This window comes from Lepus europaeus, chromosome 1, assembly GCF_033115175.1.
Source record: "Lepus europaeus isolate LE1 chromosome 1, mLepTim1.pri, whole genome shotgun sequence".
NCBI classification, from domain to species: domain Eukaryota; kingdom Metazoa; phylum Chordata; class Mammalia; order Lagomorpha; family Leporidae; genus Lepus; species Lepus europaeus.
In genome coordinates, this window is record NC_084827.1 from 36,716,795 (window position 1) to 36,738,909 (window position 22,115).

At 37.1% G+C, this 22,115-nt stretch overlaps 1 protein-coding gene across 1 annotated transcript in view; it reads left to right on the plus strand.

Annotated features, from left to right (window-relative positions):
• Positions 1 to 21,640, plus strand: part of BMT2 (base methyltransferase of 25S rRNA 2 homolog) — a 126,488-nt gene extending 104,848 nt beyond the window's left edge. Inside the window, 1 exon segment of the mRNA XM_062208953.1 lies at positions 18,460 to 21,640. Within this exon segment, the coding sequence (XP_062064937.1) occupies positions 18,460 to 19,089 (630 nt within the window). The 3' untranslated portion in view covers positions 19,090 to 21,640.
• Positions 21,641 to 22,115: the final 475 nt, after the last annotated feature.

Genomic DNA, 22,115 nt, shown 5'->3' on the forward strand with positions numbered 1-22,115 from the left:
TTATTTTTGATAGCACATGCAGGGTAGGCACATTCTTTATTTATATTAGTAAAAAATTAGGTATTTTTCCTGAATAATAAATTCATAATGTTTTCCATTTTACTTTTGATATAAATAAAAATTTTAATAAAGGTATAAAAACAGCCTTATAAATTAAAATTTTAATATTATCAAGTATAAATTACAGTATACACTCCTTGGACTAGGGATTTTTCCCTCTCTACTGCTCTATTACTAGTACATAGAAAAGTGGTTTTTTTTTTTAAATAAAATAATGGACTCTTTCAAGAGTCTCGGGTTAGTTATGGATAATATGTCATAGGATATTGTAATGTTTCCTTGGCAAAAATATTTAAAAGCACATAGCACTATACCTGTTGTATATTGAGTACTAGAAAAAATTGCTTGCTATTACTGAAAAGTTCCTGCATGAAGATTTAAATATTATCTTGTTGGGCATGACTCTTAATTTGATCTATATGACTAATACTAAAGAACAAGAAAATGTAAAACCGTCACTATTATCTGTCCATCCTAAAGACAAATATCTGACTACAGTAAAATAGCTATTCTTGCCTTATCACTAAAGAGAATTCCTGACACCAGGAGCTATAGTTTTAAGTGTAAGTGGCTTTGTGCATGCATTTGCCTTCTTCCTTTTTCAAGGTATATTGTAGAAATGTTCCTTAAAGATTGCTGGAAATTGATGACTATTTGTTCTGAACCTGGAGTTTAAATATGTTTAAAATACTACATTTATTTATAGGTAGAGCTATAAACCTTTATATAGCCACTAGGAAAGAAAAGAACTTCTAAGTAGTTTTAAAACAAAGTAAAAATACTTATTATTCCAGCCGAGGTAAAATAAAAAAGACAACATTTATCTACTTTCTACCTAAAATAACCCAAAAAGTGAACAAAACATGTAAAATAGTTTACATGACACCAGAATAATTTTTAAAGACTGTGATCCCTGAGAGGTAGAAAATAAATGCGATGAGCCATATAGTTACACCTGTATATTGCCTTGAGAGAATTTCCTGGGCATGACAATGAGAGAAGAACCCAAGCAGAGCCCAGTCAGTTTTCTGAGTTCTGGAACTGGCATGTAGCTAAGTATAATTAGAGCTGAGTACTAAGCAGCATTTGTGTATGAGACTGAAAAAGGTGTTACTTGAAAGGATTAAAAGTGAGAGTGCCTCACACCCAGACAGACTTATTTTAGCCTGTTCCCACCAGCCATACAAGAAAACAAGATTCACAAGGCATTGGGTAGCCTACAGAGGAGGTTCTTTCTTCAGTAATGAAGAATAATGAGGAAGGTGAGGCTCAGGCTATAACTTTGTTCTAACAAATCTTGAAAACAAGACACAGAAGACCTAGTTGTCTTCAGCTATATTGGTGCCATCCTAAAATAGAGGTCAAGCATATGTATAGATAATCCGGAGCTATCCAGTACCATCAAGATAAAATTCAACGTATCTGGTATCCAAAAAGGAAATTATCAGTTATGCAGTGAAATAAGAAAATTGGAGCACAGTGAGGAAATAAGTCAACCAACAGTACAAACTCAGAACTGATAGAGGTATTAAAATTAGGAAACAAGCACATTAACATGTGCAGATATTGTAGTTTGAAAACATTCTTTGAGCTAGCCAGTTATGATTTATGCACACCCGTGTGTTTCATGCTTCAAGGAACACCAAAATATCCAGCAGACTACTAGAAGCTAGGCACAGGCGTGGGATAGATTCTCCTTCATAGTCTTCACAAAGAAGCAATCCTTATTCACATCTTGATCTTGAATATTATCGAGGATCTGAAAATTGTGAATGTATTCCATACATACCGAAAGGTTAGACATAAAAGGTTTTTAAAAATGACCAAAATCTAATTTCTAGAGATGGGTACTACAATATGTGATATGAAACACCTACTATTTGAGATTTATCCCTACTAAATATTGCAAAAAGAAAGTTGAATTGAAAGCATTCAAATGTAAACTGTCCAAAATGAAATAGTGGTTAGAACAGTGGTTAGACATTTTAAGCAGCTAAATATGAGCACAACTGGAATCCTCAAGAGGGGCTGTGGAGGAACTTTAACATAATGGCAAGGGATTATTCCAAATTTTATAAAAGCTATTAAACTACAAGTTGAAGAAGCTCAACAAATCCTAACGAAAGAAATAGGAAGAAATTACAAAAGGAACATCATTATCAGACTTCTAAAACTAGTGATAAACTTTTAAAAGTACCTAGAAAATTTTTAAAAGATATGTTAAAATACTAAAAGAAAAAAACAAAACTTGTCATCTGGCATTTCAGATCTTCCAGGCATCCTATAATTGAAGAAATTCAACAGCAACAAACTTGTATTACAAGAAATGCTGAAGGAAGTAGTACAGCTAAGTGAAAACATGAGTGTAGTCCTATACAAAAGAATTAAGAGTACTGAAGTGATAACTACATAGTGAAACTGTAAAAGATTTTCTCTTTACTTAAAATATCATTGTTATGGGTTGAATTTTGCTCCTCCCCACCCACCTCCAGCCAAAAATAAAAAGATCAGGAGTGCTAACTCCAGTATGTGGTTTTATTTAAAGATAAGGGCCTCACAAATAATATCATCAGGGTGGCCCTTAATCCATTATGACTGTGGTGTCCTTATAAAAAGGACACATTTGGATGTAGAAACAAGCACACAGATTAGGACTTCATGAAGGCAGAATCAGAGTAATGCATCTAATAAGCCAAAGAATACCAAAAATTTCCAGTCAACCAACTAGATTAAAGAAAGGCAGAGGCCATGAAACAGGTGCTGCCTCACCATCCTCAGAAGAAAGCAACCTTTCTGACATCTTGGACTTCTAGACTCTGATAAATCTGATTTAAGCCACCTAGTTTATGGTGCTTCATTATAACAACCCTAGCAAACTACTACAACTGTTGGGAGGAGGCTATAATCAGGTGCAACTAAAATGTATGAAAATAGCACAGAGGATGGGATGGGAAAATTGGAAATAACACTACCATAGGTTCTTATACGTGAAGTGGCATATGATTTGAAATACTAAAGCAGTCACTAATATAAAACAGTTATAACTAATAAGCCACAAAGAATATAAAACAGATTAAAAATTTCAATTAATCCAAAGATGACAATAAAATAGGAAACAAGTGAAGACAAATTTTTAACAAGGATTATAAATTTAAACTTAAGCATATCGATAATTACATTAAACATGGGCATGTAGCCTAGCAGTTAAAATACTGGTTGAGACACTTAACGTCCCATATCAGACTGCTTGAGTTCAAGTCCCAGCTCCACTCCTGATTCCACCTTCCTGCTGATGCACACCTTAGGTGGCAGCAGGTGATGCCTAAGTAGTTGAATCTGTGTAACCCACATGGGAGAACTGGTTGAATTCTAAGCTTTGGGCTTTAGCCCAGTCTCGTCCAGGCCATTGCAGGCATTTGAGAAGTGAACCAGCAGTTGGAGTATATACTCACATGCATGCTATTGCTCCCCGCTTGTGAACAATTTTTTAAAATAGTAATTACATTAAATAGAAATGGCCTGGATGTCTCCCAAGAACAGGCAGAGGTTGTTAGATTAGGGGTGGGGGGAGAGACAATAAGAAGTATTTGCTTTCTGTAAGAAATACACTTCAGTTTTAAAGATATAATTAGAGCGAAAGCAAGAGGATAGATAAAGAAAGCTGGTGTTTGTATATTAAAAATCTGAAAAAGTAGACTTCAAGGCAAAGGATATTACCAGAGAGAAAGATTGTTGTCCTATAATGATAAAAGTGTCAATCAGTTGAGAGTACCTATCACAAATAGCTATGCACCTAATAACAGCTTCCAAATACGTAAACCAAAACTGACCAAATTTCAAGGAAAATAAGACATTTGTAAAATTATAGTTGGAGATTCAGTACCCTTCTACAATATTCAATAGAACAAGTACACAGAACAGCAAAGAACAATGGAAATTAGAACATTTTTGGAAACTGTCTTCGTGAATTTTTTGAAGCCAAATCAAAATACCAAAGACTGGATAACCCCATAGTTTTGGAGGCTGGGAAGCCCAAGACAGAAGCCATACCTAGTGAGAGCCTTCATGCTGTGTCATAACATGGTAGTAAGGCAAATGTGTATATACAAGACAAAGAGAAAGGGCAGAGGCCAAGTTTATCCCTTATCTCAAGAATCCACTACCTCATTAACTAACCCACTCCCAAAATTATGGCATTAACCACCTCTTTAATGCCCCAGCTCTTAATACTGTTAAAATGTGGGATTGGCGCTCTGGCATAGTAGGCTACTAAGCTTCTGTCTGTGTCACCTGCATCCCATATGGGCACCAGTTTGTGTCCTCGGTGCTCCTCTTCTGATCCAGCTCTATTCTATGTCCTGGCAAAGCAATGAAGATAGCCCAAGTGCTTGAGCCCCCACAACCACATGGGAAACCTGGAAGAAGCTCCTGGCTTTGGATCTGCTCAGCTCTGGCCATTGTGACCACTTGGAGAGTGAACCAGCAGATTGAGATCTCTCCCTCTCTCTGTCTAACTCTAGCTCTCAAATAAATAAAAAATACTGTTAAAAATGGAAATTTAAATTTCTGACCTGAGTTTTAGAGGGCATATTCAAGCCATAGCTGAAATGCAGATAAACAGAAACACTTATATCAAAATATGTGGAATGCCACTAAAGTCATTGGATTAGTACTAAGTGGAGGCAGGCATTTTCCCTGGCAGTTAGGGCACCCACATACCATAAAGGAGTGCCTAGATTTCATGCCCACCTCCAACTTCTGGCTCCTGGCTCTCGGAGGCAGAAGTAACAATTCAAGTAATTGGATTACTGCCACCCATGTGGGAGACATGGATTAAGTTCCCAGCTTCATACAAGCATTTAGGAACACAGGCAGCAGATGGAGGTACTCTGCCTGTTTTTCTTTGTATCTTTTTACCTCTCCAAGAAATAAAAAAAATCACTGAAGAAAAGTAGTAGTAAGGGGAAATTTTTTACCACTAAATAACTTTATTAGAAAATAAGTTGGGGGAGGGGCAGCATTACAGCATAGCAGGTAAAGGCACCACCTGTGATGTCAGCTCCCCATATGGGTGCCAGTTTGAGTCCTGGCTGCTCCACTTCTGATCCAGCTCCCTACTACTGTGCCTGGGAGAGCAGCAGAAGATGGCCCAAGTACTTGGGCCCCTGCCACTCATGTCGGAGACCCTGAAGAAACTCTTGCTTGGAACTGGCCCAGCTCTGGCCATTGCGGCCAATTTGGGAATGAGGCAGTAGATGGAAAAATCAGTCTCTCTCTCACTCTGCCTTTCTAATAAATTTTAAAGGAAAAGAAAGGAGTTGGTATCATTTGATACCAACTTTTCAACTAGAATAGAAGTATATTAAATGTGAAGTACAAAAAGATGATCAGAGCAGAAAACAAATGAAATATAAACTTTCAGAAAGGTTTCAAGATGTCTAAATAGAGAATTGCCACACTGACTTCAGCTGTGGGATATGAAAAGAACAAAGAAGAGACCACATTTCCAGGAGCATAACTGACAAATTTGGGGTGAAGAACTGAAGAAGACTATGGGACAAGAGGAGAGAAGACAGACACACCACTGCAGCCAGCCACACAGTATAGCCAGCTGTGAGCTGCAGTCTTACCACAACATGGTAGGAAAGTAGCTGAATGCTCTGCCATTCAGTTTTAGCTAAGAGGGAATCCCACAGTTACCCATTGACTTTTTTTTTTTTTTTTGACAGGCAGAGTAGACAGTGAGAGAGAGAGAGACAGAGAAAGGTCTTCCTTTGCTGTTGGTTCACCCTCCAATGGCCGCCGCGCTGCGGCCAGCGCACTGCGCTGATCCAAAGCCAGGAGCCAGGTGCTTCTCCTGGTCTCCCATGGGGTGCAGGGCCCAAACACTTGGGCCATCCTCCACTGCACTCCCGGGCCACAGCAGAGAGCTGGCCTGGAAGAGGGGCAACCGGGACAGAATCCGGCACCCCGACCGGGACTAGAACCCGGTGTGCCGGTGCCGTAAGGCAGAGGATTAGCCTGTTGAGCCACGGCACCGGCCTACCCATTGACTTTTAATTCAACCTGTGGAGCTGACTGGTGTCTAAGCAACTGCCAGACCTGGAGCATAGAAGCTGGCTTGCTTCTTTCCCTCACCCACTGCTGCATACCACCATAAACAGGAGCAAAAAGTTCACCAATGCGTCTCTGTTCCACTCCTACCAGTATCAGCACCAGGAGAAGATGCCATCTTCTTAAAAAAGAGAGAGAGGAGACTGCAGCAGCATGTGTCACTGGTATTGCCTACTGGAGAACCTTGTGGAGCACATGGACTTTGAGTCTGGCCTGGAGCACCAGTTGGGGGGGTGGGGCAAGGTGCCCACCTAAACTGATAAAGCGAGAGTATGTTGCCTGCTTCTTACACACATACACACACAGTCTCCAAATGCCTATCAGGGAGTAAGTGCCATCTTAAAAGGCGTTTTCAGGCTGCCATGGTTCACACACTTGTAACTCAGATTTTATCTGAGAGTTAAATCCAGGGTTCCCACTAACTTTGAGTCTGGCCTGGAGGAATGGCAAGAGGCAGGGCACCCTCTTAAGCCTGTGAGGCACTCCCATATACTCTGTATCAATAGTATTATACTCAGTGCCAAGGCAGAACTCCAACAGGCAGCTGGCTCTGGGAACACATCAGCTGTCCCTGTAGATGAAGTAGCCTCACAGGGCTGACACTAATTCCCCTGCTCCTTGTGACGCTGGGAACCTCTACTGTATGACTTTGGGAATTCTGTAACTGAAAGAGTATGGATTGAGGTGGAGTCTTTGGGCAATCACCATGTCTGGCTTCAGAGGCTCAGAATTCTAAGTGCCTGGAGTGGGTCAGTGCAGAGGGTTCTGTGCTGACATTGAGAACCAAACAGATCCTTTGTGTGGTTCTTATTAATGTGAGGGTGAGATATTTAGCCACTGTAAGCTTACCCAGGTATTGATTATCTTGGTATAAAGAAATGAAGCGCTGATCACATCCTCCCTCCTGCTGACAATAGAAAAATCTACCATGCCCAACATGGGTGTCACCCTGGACTCTTACATGATACCCAATCAAAAGGGAAATTAAAAATTTCCTACAAATGAATGAAGATAACAGAACATACCAAAACCAGTGAGATACTGCAAATGCAGTGTTGAGAGAAGTTTATAACAATAGTGCCGCTGGTGTAGCCATCTTAATATCAGACAAAATAAACTAACACTAAAACTGCTCAGAGAGACAAAGAGGGGCACTATATAATGATTAAGAGATCAATTCAACTGGAAGATGTAGCTATTATAAACATATATGAACCTAATTACTGGACACTGGTTTATTTAAAAGATATGTTAAGGAACTGAAATGGAGACTTAGACTTCAATACAATAGTATTGGGGGACTTCAGTACTCTACTTTCAGCAATAGACAGATCAACCGGACAGCAGATCAAGAAGGAAACAGCAGATTTAATCGACACTATAGACCAAATGGATCTAACAGATATCTACAGAACTTTTCATCCTACACTTAAAGAATATGCATTCTTCTCAGCAGTACATGGAACCTACTCTAGGATTGACCACATACTAGGCCATACAGCAAGTCTAAGCAAATTCAAAAGAATAAAAATCATACAATGCAGCTTCTCAGACCACAGCGGAATGAAGTTGGAAATTAGTAACTCAGGAATCCTTAGAGCATGTGCAAAAACATGGAGACTGAACAACATGCTCCTGAATGAACAGAGGGTCATAGAAGAAATCAAAAACTTTCTGGAAGTAAATGAGGATAACAACACAACATATCAAAACTTATGGGATACAGCAAAAGCAGTGTTAAGAGGAGAGTTTATAGCAATAGGTACCTAAATCAAGAAATTGTAAAGGCACCAAATAAATGAGCTATCAATGCATCTCAAGGATCTACTACAGCAAACCAGACCAAAGCTAGTAGGAGAAGGGAAATAATTAAAATTAGAGAAGAAATCAACAGAATTGAATCCAAAAAACGCACATTACAAAAGATCAGCAAAGAGAGGAGCTGGTTTTCTGAAAAAATAAACAAAATTGACACACCATTGGCCCAACTAACTAAAAAAATAAAAGACCCAGATCAATAAAATCAGAGATGAAAAAGGGAATGTAACAAAAGACACCACAGAAATAAAATGAGTCATCAGAAATTACTACAAAGAGTTGTATGCCAGCAAACAGGGAAATCTATCAGAAATGGACAGATTCCTGGACACATACAACCTACCTAAATTGAACCAGGAAGACATAGAAAGCCTAAACAGACCCATAGCTGAGAAAGTAATTGAATCAGTAATAAAGGCCCTCCCAACAAATAAAAGCCCAGGACCAGATGGATTCACTGCTGAATTCTACCAGACATTTAAAGAAGAACTAACTCCAATTCTTCTCAAACTACTCAGAACAATCTAAAAAGAGGGAATCGTACCACATTTTTTCTATGAAGCCAGCATCACCTTAATTCCTAAACCAGAAAAAAGATGCATCAGATAAAGAGAATTACAGACCAATTTCCCTGATGAACATAGATGCAAAAATCCTCAATAAAATTCTGGGCAATAGAATGCAACAACACATCAGAAAGATCATCCACTCAGACCAAGTGGGGTTTATCCCTGGTATGTAGGAATGGTTCAAAGTTCACAAACCAGTCATTCTGATATACCACATTAACAAACTGCAGAAGAAAAACCATATGATTATCTCAATAGATGCAGAGAAAGCATTTGATAAAATTCAACACCCTTTCATGATGAAAACTAAGCAAATTGGTTATGGAAGGAACATTCCTCAATATAATCAAAGCAATTTATGAAAAACCCATGGCCAGCATCCTATTGTATGGAGAATAGTTGGAAGCATTTCCACTGAGATCTGGTACCGACAGGGATGCCCTCTCTCACCATTGCTATTCAATAAAGTACTGGAAGTTTTAGACAGAGCCATGAAGCAAGAAAAAGAAATTAAAGGAATGGAAATTGGGAAGGAGGAAGTCTAACAATCCCTCTTTGCAGATGATATGATTCTTTATTTAGGGGATCCAAAGAACTCTACTAAGAGACTATTGGAACTCATAAAAGAGTCTGGCAAAGTTGCAGGATATGAAATCAGTGCACAAAAATCAACAGCTTTTGTATACACAGGCAACACCATGGCTGAGAAAGAACTGCTAAGATCAATCCCATTCACAATAGCTACAAAAACAATCAAATACCTTGGAATAAACTTAACCAAGGACATTAAAGATCTCTACGATGAAAATTACAAAACCTTAAAGAAGGAAATAGAAGAGGATACCAAAAAATGGAGAAATCTTCCATGCTCATGGATTGGAAGAATCAATATCATCAAAATGTCCATTCTCCCAAAAGCAATTTATAGATTCAATCAAATATTCAATTCAATACCAATCAAAATACCAAAGACATTCTTCTCAGATCTGGAAAAAATGATGCTGAAATTCATATGGAGACACAGGAGACCTCGAATAGCAAAAGCAATCTTGTACAACAAAAACAAAGCAGGAGGCATCACAATACCAGATTTCAGGACATACTATAGGGCAGTTGTAATCAAAACAGCATGGTACTCATACAGAAACAGATGGATAGACCAATGGAACAGAATAGAAACACCAGAAATCAATCCAAACATCTACAGCCAACTTATATTTGATCACGGCTCTAAAACCAATTCCTGGAGAAAGGATAGTCTGTTCAACAAATGGTGCTGGGAAAACTGGATTTCCACATGCAGAGAAGCATGAAGCAACATCCCTAACTTAACACCCTACACAAAAATCCACTCAACATGGATTAAAGATCTAAATCTATGACCCGACGCCATCAAATTATTAGAGAACATCGGAGATAACCTGCAAAATATAGGCACAGGGAAACACTTCTTGGAAACGAACCCAGAGGGACAGGCATTCAAAGCCAAAATTAACAATTGTGATTACATCAAATTGAGAAGTTTCTATACTGCAAAAGAAGCAGGAAAGTGAAGAGGCAACCCACAGAATGGGAAAAAATATTTGCGAATTGTCCAACTCATAAAGGATTAATAACCAGAGTCTACAAATAGATCAAGAAACTTCACAATAACAAAACAAGCAACCCACTTAAGAGATGGACCAAGGACCTCAAAGAAGAAATCCAAATGGCCAACACACACATGAAAAAATGTTCAGGATCACTAGCCATCTGGGAAATGCAAATCACAACCACAGTGAGGTTTTACCTCACCCTGGTTAGAATGGCTTACATACAGAAATCAACTAAAAACAGATGCTGGCGAGGATTTGGGGAAAAAGTCTCACTAATCCACTGTTGGTGATAATGCAAACTGGTAAAGCCACTATGGAAGACAGTTTGGACACTCCTCAGAAACCTGAAACTAGGCCTACCACCTGACCAGCCACCCCACTCTTTGGAGCTTACCCAAAGGAAATTAAATTGGTAAATAAAAGCGCTATCTGCACCTTAATGTTTATTGCAGCTCAATTCACAATAGCTAAGACACGGAATCAACCTAAAGGTCCAGGAACAGTAGAGTGGATAAAAAAAATTATGGGACATGTACTCTTTAGAATACTATACAGCAGTAAAAAATAAAAATGAAACCCAGTCATTTGCAACAAAATGGAGGAAGCTGGAAAACATCATGCTGTGTGAATTAAGCCAGTCCCAAAGGCACAAATATCATATATTCTCCCTGGTTGGTCACAACTAACTGAGAACCAAAAAGGAAACCTGTTGAAGTGAAACGGACACTATGAGAAGCAGTGACTTGATCAGCCCTTGTCCTGACTGTCGAGGAACAACATACTATTTTATTCCTTTTAGTTTTTTGTTTTTTTGTTTTTTTTTTTTTATCTACTTAATACCATTGGCTGAACTCTTTAATTAACACACAGTTATTCTTAGGCATTTAAAATTAACTGAAAAGTGATCTCTGTTAAATATAAGAGTGCGAATAAGAGAGGGAGGAGATATACAGTTTGGCACATGCTCACTTGGACTTACCCCTAATGGTGGAGCTAGAAATGTGCCAGGGGATTCCAATTCAATCCCATCAAGGTGGCATGTACCAGTGCCATCTCACTAGTCCAAGTGATCAGTTTAAGTCCATAATTGATCATAATGATATGATTAAGTGTCCAATGGATCACATAAACAAGATTAGTGTCTGCTAATAATAACTGATAAAATTAAAAAGGAGAGAATGATCCAACATGGGAAGTGGGATACACAGCAGACTCATAGATGGCAGATGTCCTAAATAGCACTCTGGCCTCAAAATCAGCCCTTAAGGCATTCAGATCTGGCTGAAGAGCCCATGAGAGTATTTTAGGCATGGAAAGCCAAGACACTCTGGCCAAAAAAATAAATAAAATAACATAGATGAATCATCTCTGTGAGTGAGATCCCAGCGGAAAGAACAGGCCACTCAAGAAGGAGGTACCTTTCTCTGAAGGGAGGAGAGAACTTCCACTTTGACTATGACCTTGTCTAAATAATATCAAAGTTTGTGAACTGAAGAGCCTTCCATAGCCTTGGCAGCTCATGACAAGAGCCTTGGGTGATTACTGATATCATAAATAAGACTGACAAGTTGTTAAATCAACAATAGGAGTCACTGTGCACCTACTCCCCATGTAGGATCTGTGTCCTTAATGTGTTGTACTATGTGAATTACTGGTAAACTACTACTCAAACAGTACTCTATACGTTGTGTGTCTGTGTGGGTGTAGTCTGTTGAGATCTTTACTTAGTATATACTAAGTTGTTCTGTATATATAGATAATTGAAAATGAATTATGATGACGAATGGGATAGGAGAGGGAGTGGGAGATGGGATGGTTGCAGGTGGGAAGAAGGTTATGAGGGAAAAAAGCCTCTATAATCCAAAAGTTGTACTTTGGAAATTTATATTTATTAAATGAAGTTGAAAAGAAATAATTAGTGCCTACATCAAGAAATTGGAATGGCATCAAATAAATGATCTCACAGTATATCTCACAGATGTATAAACAAACAATGCCTTGGCTGAGAAAGAACTTCTAAGATCAATGCCATTCACAACAGCTACAAAAAAGAAAATATCAAATACCTTGGAATAAATTTAACCAAGGTTGTCGAAGATGTCTATGATGAGAATTACAAAACATTAAGGAAAGAAATAGAATTAGAATTACAAAACATTAAGGAAAGAAATAGATTAGAAGAATCAGTATCATCAAAATATCCATACTATCAAAGGCAATTGACAGATTCAGTGTGATGTCAATCAAAATGATGCTGAAATTCATATGAAAACACAGGAAACCCTGAATAGCTAATGTAATCTTGTACAACAAAATCAAGGTGGAGGCAACAATACCAGATTTAAAGACATACTACACGGCTGGCGCTGTGGCTCACTTGGTTAATCTTCCACCTGGGGTGCCAGCAGCCCATGTGGGTGCCGGGTTCTAGTCCCGGTTGCTTCTCTTCCAGTCCAGCTCTCTGCTGTGGCCCGGGAAGGCAGTGAAGGATGGCCCACTGGGCTCTGCACCCGCATGGGAGAACAGGTAGAAGCACCTGGCTCCTGGCTTCGGATCGGCGCAACTCCAGCCATTTTGGCCAATTGGGGAGTGAACCAACGGAAGGAAGACCCCTCTCTCTCTCTCTCTGCCTTTCTTCTCTCTGTGTATCTCTGAGTTTCAAATAAATAAATAAAATAAAATCTTAAAAAAGAATAATAAAAAAAACATACTACAGGGCAGTTACAATCAAAACAGCCTGGTACTGGTAAAAAAAACCGTTGGATAGACCAATGGAACAGAATAGAAACACCAGAAATCATTCCAAATATCTACAACCAACTTACCATTGACAAAGGAGCTAAAATCAATCCCTGGAGCAAAGACAAACACTTCAACAAATATTGCTGGGAAAGCTCGATCTCCACTTGCAGAAATACGAAGTAAAACCCCTACCTTGCACCTTATACAACAGTCCACTCAAAATGGATCAAAGATCTAAATCTTTGACCCGGTACCATCAAATTGCCCAGGCAATCAAAGCCAAAATTCACTAAAAGGATTACATCAAATTGAAAAGCTTTGCACTGGAAAAGAAATACTCAGCAGTGAGGCAACCAACAGAATAGGAGAAATTATCTGCAAACTATGCAACTGATAAAGGATTAATATTCAGAATATATAAAGAGATCAAGAAACTCAACCACAACAAAACAAATAACCCAGTTTGGTAATGGGCAAAGGACTTGAGCATTTTTCAAAAGAGGAAATCCAAATGGCCAACAGACACGTGAAAAATAATGCTTAGGGTCATTTGCCGTCAGGGAAATGCAAATCAAAACCATAATGAGGTTTCACTTCATCCCTGTTAGAGTAACTTTCATATAAAAATCAGCAAGTAACAAATGCTGACTAGGATGTGGGGAAAATATACCCTAATCCACTGTTGGTAGGAATGTAAACTGGTGAAGCCAATATGGAATACAGTATGCAGTGACTTTAGAAATCTGAATATAGGCCTCTCATATGACCCAGCCATCGCACTCTTGGGAATTTACCCAAAGGAAATATAATCAGCATATGAAAAAGTTATCTGTACCCTCATGTTTATTGCAGCTCAATTGACAGTATGTAAGACATGGATTCAACCTAAATGCCCCTCAACTGAAGACTGGATAAAAAAATTAATGGGATATGCACACCATGGAACACTACACAGTGATTTAAAAAATCCAATCATTTGCAACAAAATGGATGAAACTGGAAAACATCATTTTTAGAGAAATAAGCCATTCCAAATGGACAGATACCATATGATCTCTCTGACCTGTGACAACTAATAGAGTACCTGAAAGGCAACCTGTAAAAATTAAATTGATTTTACTTTGAGAAGCAATGACTTATAACAACCCTTGAGGAATATTTACTTTTATACTATTTATTGAACTCTTTACTTAACATTGAGTTAATCATATGTGTCTAAACTTAATTGAAAATATCTTAGTAAAAAAATAAGAGTGGGAATAGGAGAGGGAGGAGAAAGAGGGGTCAGTAAAGTGGGAAGAATCACTATGTTCCCAAAGTTGTAATTATGAGATATATGAAGTTTGTATTCCTTAAAAGGTTTCTGGGGAAAAAAATAATTTTTTTATAAAAAGGATAATATAACATGGCTATTTTAGAGTTTCTGCCAGGAGGGCAAGATTAATGTTCAAAAAAATCAATCAATTTGTTGTATTCACTCACCAAAAAGAAAATCATGTGATCATCTTGTCAAATATAGAGAAAGCATTTGATAAAATCCAGCATCTTTTCCTAATAAAAGACACTGGTAACATTTGAAGGGAATTTCTTCAACAAGAAAGAAAGTTTAAAAAAAACTTACAGCTTCTTAATGGTAGAAAAGAAATGCTTTTCCCACAGACCAAGATAAGGATATCTATTCTCACCACTTCTATTTAGTATTGTACTAGAAGTTCTTACAAATGCGGTAAAATGAAAAGAAACTGATAAAAGACATTCAAATTAGAAGGGAAGAAATTAAATTACCCTATTCCCAGATGACCTTGATCATTTATTAGATTATGCCATGACAGATATTAGAAGTAGTGAGTTAGCAGGGTTGCAAAGATATGTGATTAATATACAGAATTACATTTTTTAATATTTACTGACAGCAATCAGAATTTGAATTTTAAAATAGTACCATTAATGGTAGCATAAAAATACAAACTTTGACAAGTGAACACAATAATTATTTAACATAAATGGCAATATGTAGAAAAATCTGTATGCTGAAAACTACAATTTGAGAGAAATTGAAGAACTGATAGATCTATGTTTTTTGGTGGAGACAATATTGTCTGCATGCCAGTTTTCACCAAATTAATCTATTCACTGAGGATTGCATGGAACCTAATCATACTTTTTGTAGAAATATGAAATTTTATTCCAAGCTTTGTGTGGAAATTCAGGGCAGCTAGAATAGCTCAAAGAAATGCTGATAAAAGTATTAGAGAGTAACACTATCTGATTCATAACTTATTATAAAATATAATAATCAAGACAGGGTTGTATTAGGGTCGGCATTTGACCTGGCAGTTAAGGCATCTGCATCACATAATGAAGTACTTGAATTCCACATCTACCTACAGCTCCTGACTCCAGCCTCCTCCTCATGTGGACTATAATAGTCAACCATGATAGCTTAAGCAATTGAGTTTCTTCAACCTCACAGGATACTTGGGTTGAGTTCCCAGCTCCCAGCTTTGACCTGGCCCAGACCTCGCCATTTGTGACATTTGAGTGGTGAACCAGTGGGTGGGGCTCTGCCCCATCTCATTCCAGCATTCTGCTAATGCAGGCCTTGGTGGACTCAAGTAGTTGAGTTCCTGCCATCCACATGAGAGACCTAGATGGAGTCCCCTTCTTCTGGTTTCTCTCTGTATCTCTGCCTCACAATTATTTTAAAATATAAAAGATGCTGTTGAGAGAATACAAGACAATCTGCCTCATACTGATAAAAAATGTTTGCAAGTCATAACCACTAAAACAGGATTGACTCATATCCAGAATGCTAAAAAATTAAAATTCCTTAAGAAAGCAATTTTTCTAATTTAAAGCAACCTAATTATTTTTAAATGGGTAAAAGATTTGAACAATTACCGAAGATATACAGATGGCAAATAAGGCTGTTTAAGAAGATAAACCTCAATACTCATTAGGAAAATAGAAACAGTATACCACAGCACACTTACTACAAATTCTAAAATTAAAAAGACTGTACCAAGAATTGATGAGGAAGTGGAGGAACTGAATCTTTTGTGTACACATAGTATATAGCTTTTTAAAATAGCTTATGGGTTTCTTTATGTTATACATATACTTACTGTAAAATCTCACCCACCCCCTTCTCCTGGATATTTATCCAGGACAAATGAAAGCATGTCCATTCAGATAGACACTGAACATGAATAGTCATAGCAGCTTGAGTTGTAATACCGAACAACTAGAAATTTTGGGATACTGTTCAGCAGTTTACCCCACACACACACACAAAAGGAGGGGAAAGATACTATTAATACTTGCAAAAAGGGTAGATCTCAAACTGATTATTCCTAGTGAAACCAGGAAAAAGAAGATTAAACATTCCAGTCTCCTATAACACAGAGCTTGGGAGGCAGCAATGATGGAAAGACTAGTTGAATTCACGCCATCTATGTGGGAGATCTGGGTTGAGGCCTCATCTCTTTTCTGTAGGCATTTGAGTTAACCAGATAGGAACTCTTGCCCTGTTTTACAAATACAACTTTTTAAAAACTATGTATTTCAATAAAGTCAGTTACACCTCAGTAAAGCTTTCCTAAAAAAAAAAAAAAAAAAAAAAACAACAACAACAACAAAGGAAATAGGAAAACAAGAATCTGCTTTCTGATAATACAATGTTATGTATCACTTTCCTCAATAAACAATCCAGATGATTATGTCACAAACCTGTCTGTCCACTAACAAGAATGAGATACTCAGGTATTAGCCCATGTTTCTGTTAATACCTATTGCTAGGGTAGGCATCTTTCCTAACACAGTTAAGACATCTATTCCTGTATTAGTAACTGGGTTCTGTAACTGATCTCTGGCTCCTGACTCCACCTTCATGCTAATGCAGACCCAGAGAGGCAAGCAGTGACAGCTCAAGTAATTGGGTTCCTGCCAACCACGCAGGAAACCTAGATTGAATTCTCGATGCTCAATTTTGGCTCAGGCTATTGTGGGCATTTGGGGAAGTGAACCAGTGGATGGGACCTGGCTTACTCGCACATGCACTTGCTCTCTCTCCCATAGATTTTTTTTTAAAAGGCATAAGCTGTGTAGCCTCTTAAATAACTATGGGACTGGCAGTGTGCTGTATCCGGTAAGCCACCATATGCAATGCAGGCATCCCAAATGGGCAGGTTCGTGTCCCGGGTACTCCACTTCCATTCCAGCTCCCTGCTAATGGCCTGGGAAGAGCAGCATAAGATGACCTGAGTGCTTGGGTCCGTGCCAACTGTATGGGAGACCCAGAAGAAGCTCCTGGCTCCTGGCTTCAGCCTGGCCTAGCGCTGGCCCTTCCAGCTATCTGGAGAATGAACCAGCAGATGGAAGACCCCTCTCTGTCTCTTGCTCTATGTAACTCTTTCAAAATAAATAATAAATAATGCTACTTAAGAATAATTTTTACTTAATTTTAAAATTCTTAATTCTGAACTCTTTCTATATACTTTTTTTTAAAACAGTTTATTTATTTAAAAGTCAGAGTTACACAGAGAGAGGAGAGGTAGAGAGAGAGAGAGGTCTTCTATCCATTGGTTTACTCCCCAGTTGGCCACAACGGCCGGAGCTGCACCGACCCAAAGCCAGGGGCCAGGAGCTTCTTCCAGGTCTCCCATGTAGGTGCAGGGGCCCAAGGACCTGGAGCATCTTCTACTGCTTTCCCAGGCCACAGCAGAAAGCTGGATTGGAAGAGGAGCAGCCAGGGCTAGAACCAGCGCCCATATGGGATGCCGGCACTGCAGGCGGCAGCTTTACTCACTACACCACAGCGCCAGCCCCATGTATACTTCTAATATACAGCAAATTTTGCCATGTTGTTTATTCCTTTAGTTGTAGTGTTTCTATGATTATTTGACTATGCTAATTAAACTTCTAAGGATTATCTTTTTAGTAGATCAAAGGCAGTATTAAGATTACTTTTTAAGAGATTAAAGTTAATGGTTTTGAAAGACATTTTTAATGACTTTAAAACATTTTGGCATCATTCTATTTGTACAGATTTTATAATGCCTCTTTCTTTCCTCCTTCACTTTGACTCATCCTTATTTCACTGTGTTTTTCAATTAAAGTTTTTATATATATACACACACACATATGCATGTGTATTCTTTGTAACTATAAATGTTGAAGTGAATGTAAATATGATTAAGCTTGGAAGAAATAAATCATTCTCTAATCTCTGAATTCAAATTAAATTACAAATAAGCCGTTATGACTTTTTAAAATATATATTTAAAAATTATTTCTAACTTCAAGTTGTTAGAGTTGTATACATATTTTAAATGATGTCTCAAAATTCTTGGGGATTAAATACTCAGATTTTTGCTAGTAAAAGTTTTTGTTGCATACATTTGTATACTTTATCGTTTAGAAAGCAAAGGTATGTAATTGGAGCTAGAATTATATAAAAATGCTATGAGATATGAAGTTCTTTGGTATAAGATATATATAAAATCTAAAAGGTGGATGTGATCTGGAAGTGCTTTTTATGCTGTATTTTTCTCTTTCTACAGAGTGTTTATAAATGTGACTTCCTGAACTTACAGCTTCAGCAACCACTCCAGCTTGCACAGGATGCTATAGATGCTTTTTTGAAGCAACTAAAGAACCCTATTGATTCTCTTCCTGGAGAACTCTTCCATGTGGTTGTTTTCTCTCTCCTTCTTTCTTATTTTCCATCACCTTATCAGCGATGGATTTGCTGCAAGAAAGCTCATGAACTGTTAGTGTTAAATGGCTTATTACTTATCATCACACCTGATTCCTCCCATCAGAACCGACATGCAATGATGATGAAAAGCTGGAAGATTGCTATAGAGTCACTGGGTTTTAAACGCTTCAAGTATTCAAAATTTTCACATATGCATCTGATGGCATTTAGGAAAATCTCCCTAAAAACCACAAGTGACTTGGTTAGTAGGAACTATCCAGGGATGTTATATATTCCTCAAGATTTCAACAGTATAGAAGATGAGGAATATTCTAACCCTTCCTGCTATGTGCGATCAGATATAGAAGATGAACAATTAGCATATGGTTTCACAGAGCTCCCTGATGCTCCATATGACTCAGATTCTGGAGAAAGTCAAGCCAGCTCTATTCCTTTCTATGAGTTAGAGGATCCCATATTACTTTTAAGTTAATATATAAACAGAAGGCCCTTTCAGTCCAGACTCCTAAACTTACACTAATTGAAAATATTAACATGAACTCAGTACTTAAAACCTGGTTTGCATAGAAGAAATGCAAAGGTTTACAGAGTTTGCTATTTTTTTCTACTTCCGGATTTTAAAATTTATTCTTATATGGAAAGCTTAAAGTTTCATGCAGAGTGACTCCTGTCATAGCAAAAACCACTGTTACTTTAGCAGTTAGCACTAAGATATCATAGAAAGGTACCTTTTTGTTTTTTTCCTCTTTAGTGCTACTGTGAAAAATGAAGCATAATTTGCTGTATGTTTTCCTTTTCAGTTTTTCCATGTTGACTTTAAACCATTGCAGTGGGAAACTTTAAGATATGTAGAAAGCTATAGATTGCACTTTGACAACTCACAAGTTAAATATGACACAGAGATAGATTGGCTTATTTCTTTTGTGATGCACTTATCTTTTTTTTTCTAACTAAATTGTTACCAATTACAGAAAGCCATTTTCTGTTCAATTTTGTCTGATGATCCAGTATTTCCTGAACTTTTTTAAATTGGTGATAATTCTTTTTCCTTCTTTTTTTTATTAAAAGCTCATTTGGTAGCATCAGACATTGGGGAAAACATTTTCTCCAAAATATGTATTCTGATTTCATTAGCACGATACAGTAAACACCATTGCCAAAGTAGTATTTTCATAACTTCCTTGTTGATTTGAGCCTTGGTGTGAAGTATATTTATCTGTAAGAGTTCACTTGTATCTTTTTAAAGCTTAGGTTTCATTTACAAAATTTTCTACTTACACAAGGAACAATGTAGTACTCAATACTGACCTAAAACACCTTTGTGAAAGGGTTTGCACTTGTTAAGAATTTATGTTCTATCTCAACCAACTTTGGTAGAGTCCTCGCCTTTCCATTATGGAGGTGCTGCACTACAAGTTTGAAATTATAGAGAAAATTTAGAAATAACCCTCTGCTGGTAATCTCAAAGTAATTTTGACCTTTTGGTATCCTAACTTCTATCTAAATCCTAGCAGAAATTTCTTTGAATATATAAACCATTAGTTGGCTGTGGGAATTCTCCCTTTCCACATTGATAAATGCTGTCTTTCTGAATCAGAAGCAAATGATTAAGGAGAAATATATGCCCAAACAAGACAAGATTAGTTTTAAACAATTAAGAACATTTAGTCCATATTGTCTTGTCAGTCAGCAATTGTCATGTAAACTATCATTTTTAAGAGTGCCACTGTGTGGATTTTTTTTCAAGTGGTTGTTACATTAAAATTGCCTCATACTGAGGTTTTTGCACTGAAATGTCACAGTTTCAGATTTCATGGTTAACGTGTGTATGTGTATGTGTGTTTTTAAAGGAAATGCATTTTCAATAGTTGATCCTAAATTTCATAAACTGCACTTCTTTATTCTGGTAAAACTGATGTTTTTGTGCTTATTGTGAATTGCTGTAGTTAACTTTAAATGTCAAACTTTATTTAGAAGTTTAAAACTTACCTTTCAAGATATAAACAACTGAGTATGTGTACCTAATATTTCAAATTAAACTTCACAAGCTAATTAAAAGATTTCAGAATGTTAACTAACCCAGAGTCAGTTGACTAAATGCAATAAATATTGGTTGCTGAAATATTCCATAAGTAACCTAAAGTTTTTCATTTACTTTCAACAGCATAAGATTCCTTAATAATTGGGATTTTTTTGTTTCTAGTTAAGCACTGCAGGATCATGTCTTGTAATTCACTCAGTATAAACAAGGAATAAAATTTTAAAAGCACTGTCTTCAGGATAATACAGTTTTGGTAGTACCTCCTTTAATATACTGTGTTTTATTTAGCAAAATTTGATCTTAAGAGTGAAGAAAATATTGTACCAAGTGAAAGTGCTTTGAAAGTAAATGAAAGCAGTGCTTTTGAAGGGCAGATTAAGTATATACCTTGGAGTCAGAGTCAGCCTTTGTGTTACGGCTAAAATGTTGGTGCTATAAATTCTTCTGATTGTTTACAGATGTTCATTCTGCTTATGCTCCAAAGTGTGCATGATGTATTTTAAGTAGTACTTTAAAGAAAATTCTCTTTAAAACCTACCACTTACTATAAATTTATTTGAATTTATATCATTTGTTACTGTAAATTCAGCTCCTTCAAATTAGGTTGTCATAGAATTTAAGACAATGCATATTCCACCAAAGCCAACTCAGTGTATAAGTGTTGAAAGATAAACAGTCATTATGGCATGGTGCCAAATCATAAATATAGTGACAAGAGAATTTAATAGGGCCTTCTGAAACTGTATAGGTACTCTTAAAGATGATTTCATTTGAATATAAAGAAGTTAAGAGTCCTCCTGGCACATTCACAACAGATTCTTCAAAATAATTTGGTGTTTCAAAAACAAATGATAATCATTTGGTTGGATTTTTCAGGATCATGACTCAATTATGTGGTTTTATCATAGTTGCCAAGTGGTGGGAGGTAGCATTCCTGAAAATGTATGTTTGTGTTGTTGTATTTTTTCACATTTTGTGAACAAAGCACATTTATTAAAAATTTTAAATTTTCTAATTCTCTTTGTCTATAACTTATTAACTGAAAGTGTTGTAGTCTCTGATATATCTTAAGTGTTTAAGGATAGGAAATCAATTTCAAATCTGGAAGGACTTAGAATTTTCCAAATGAGTTTCATCTAGTGAAATCCCTTAATTTCCATAAATCTTTTCACTGATATCCAGAGACTTAAATGATTTCCCTGTTGCCATGCATTGTGATGTTTTTTTTTATGACAGAACTAGGACAGCAGTGTAAATTCCAGTTCATAGTGGTCAACTATGTGTAATTAACTACATTATCAGTTTCCTTGAAAGTTAAATATATAATTTCTTTGAGGGGAGCAAATGAGTTTCTCATGATATGAGGTTTTTAATTCCGTGTACATTACATTTTTCCACAAGCAATACAATGGAGAAGTAGCAGGTAGCACAGTGATATAAGTCCCATACTTTCATGG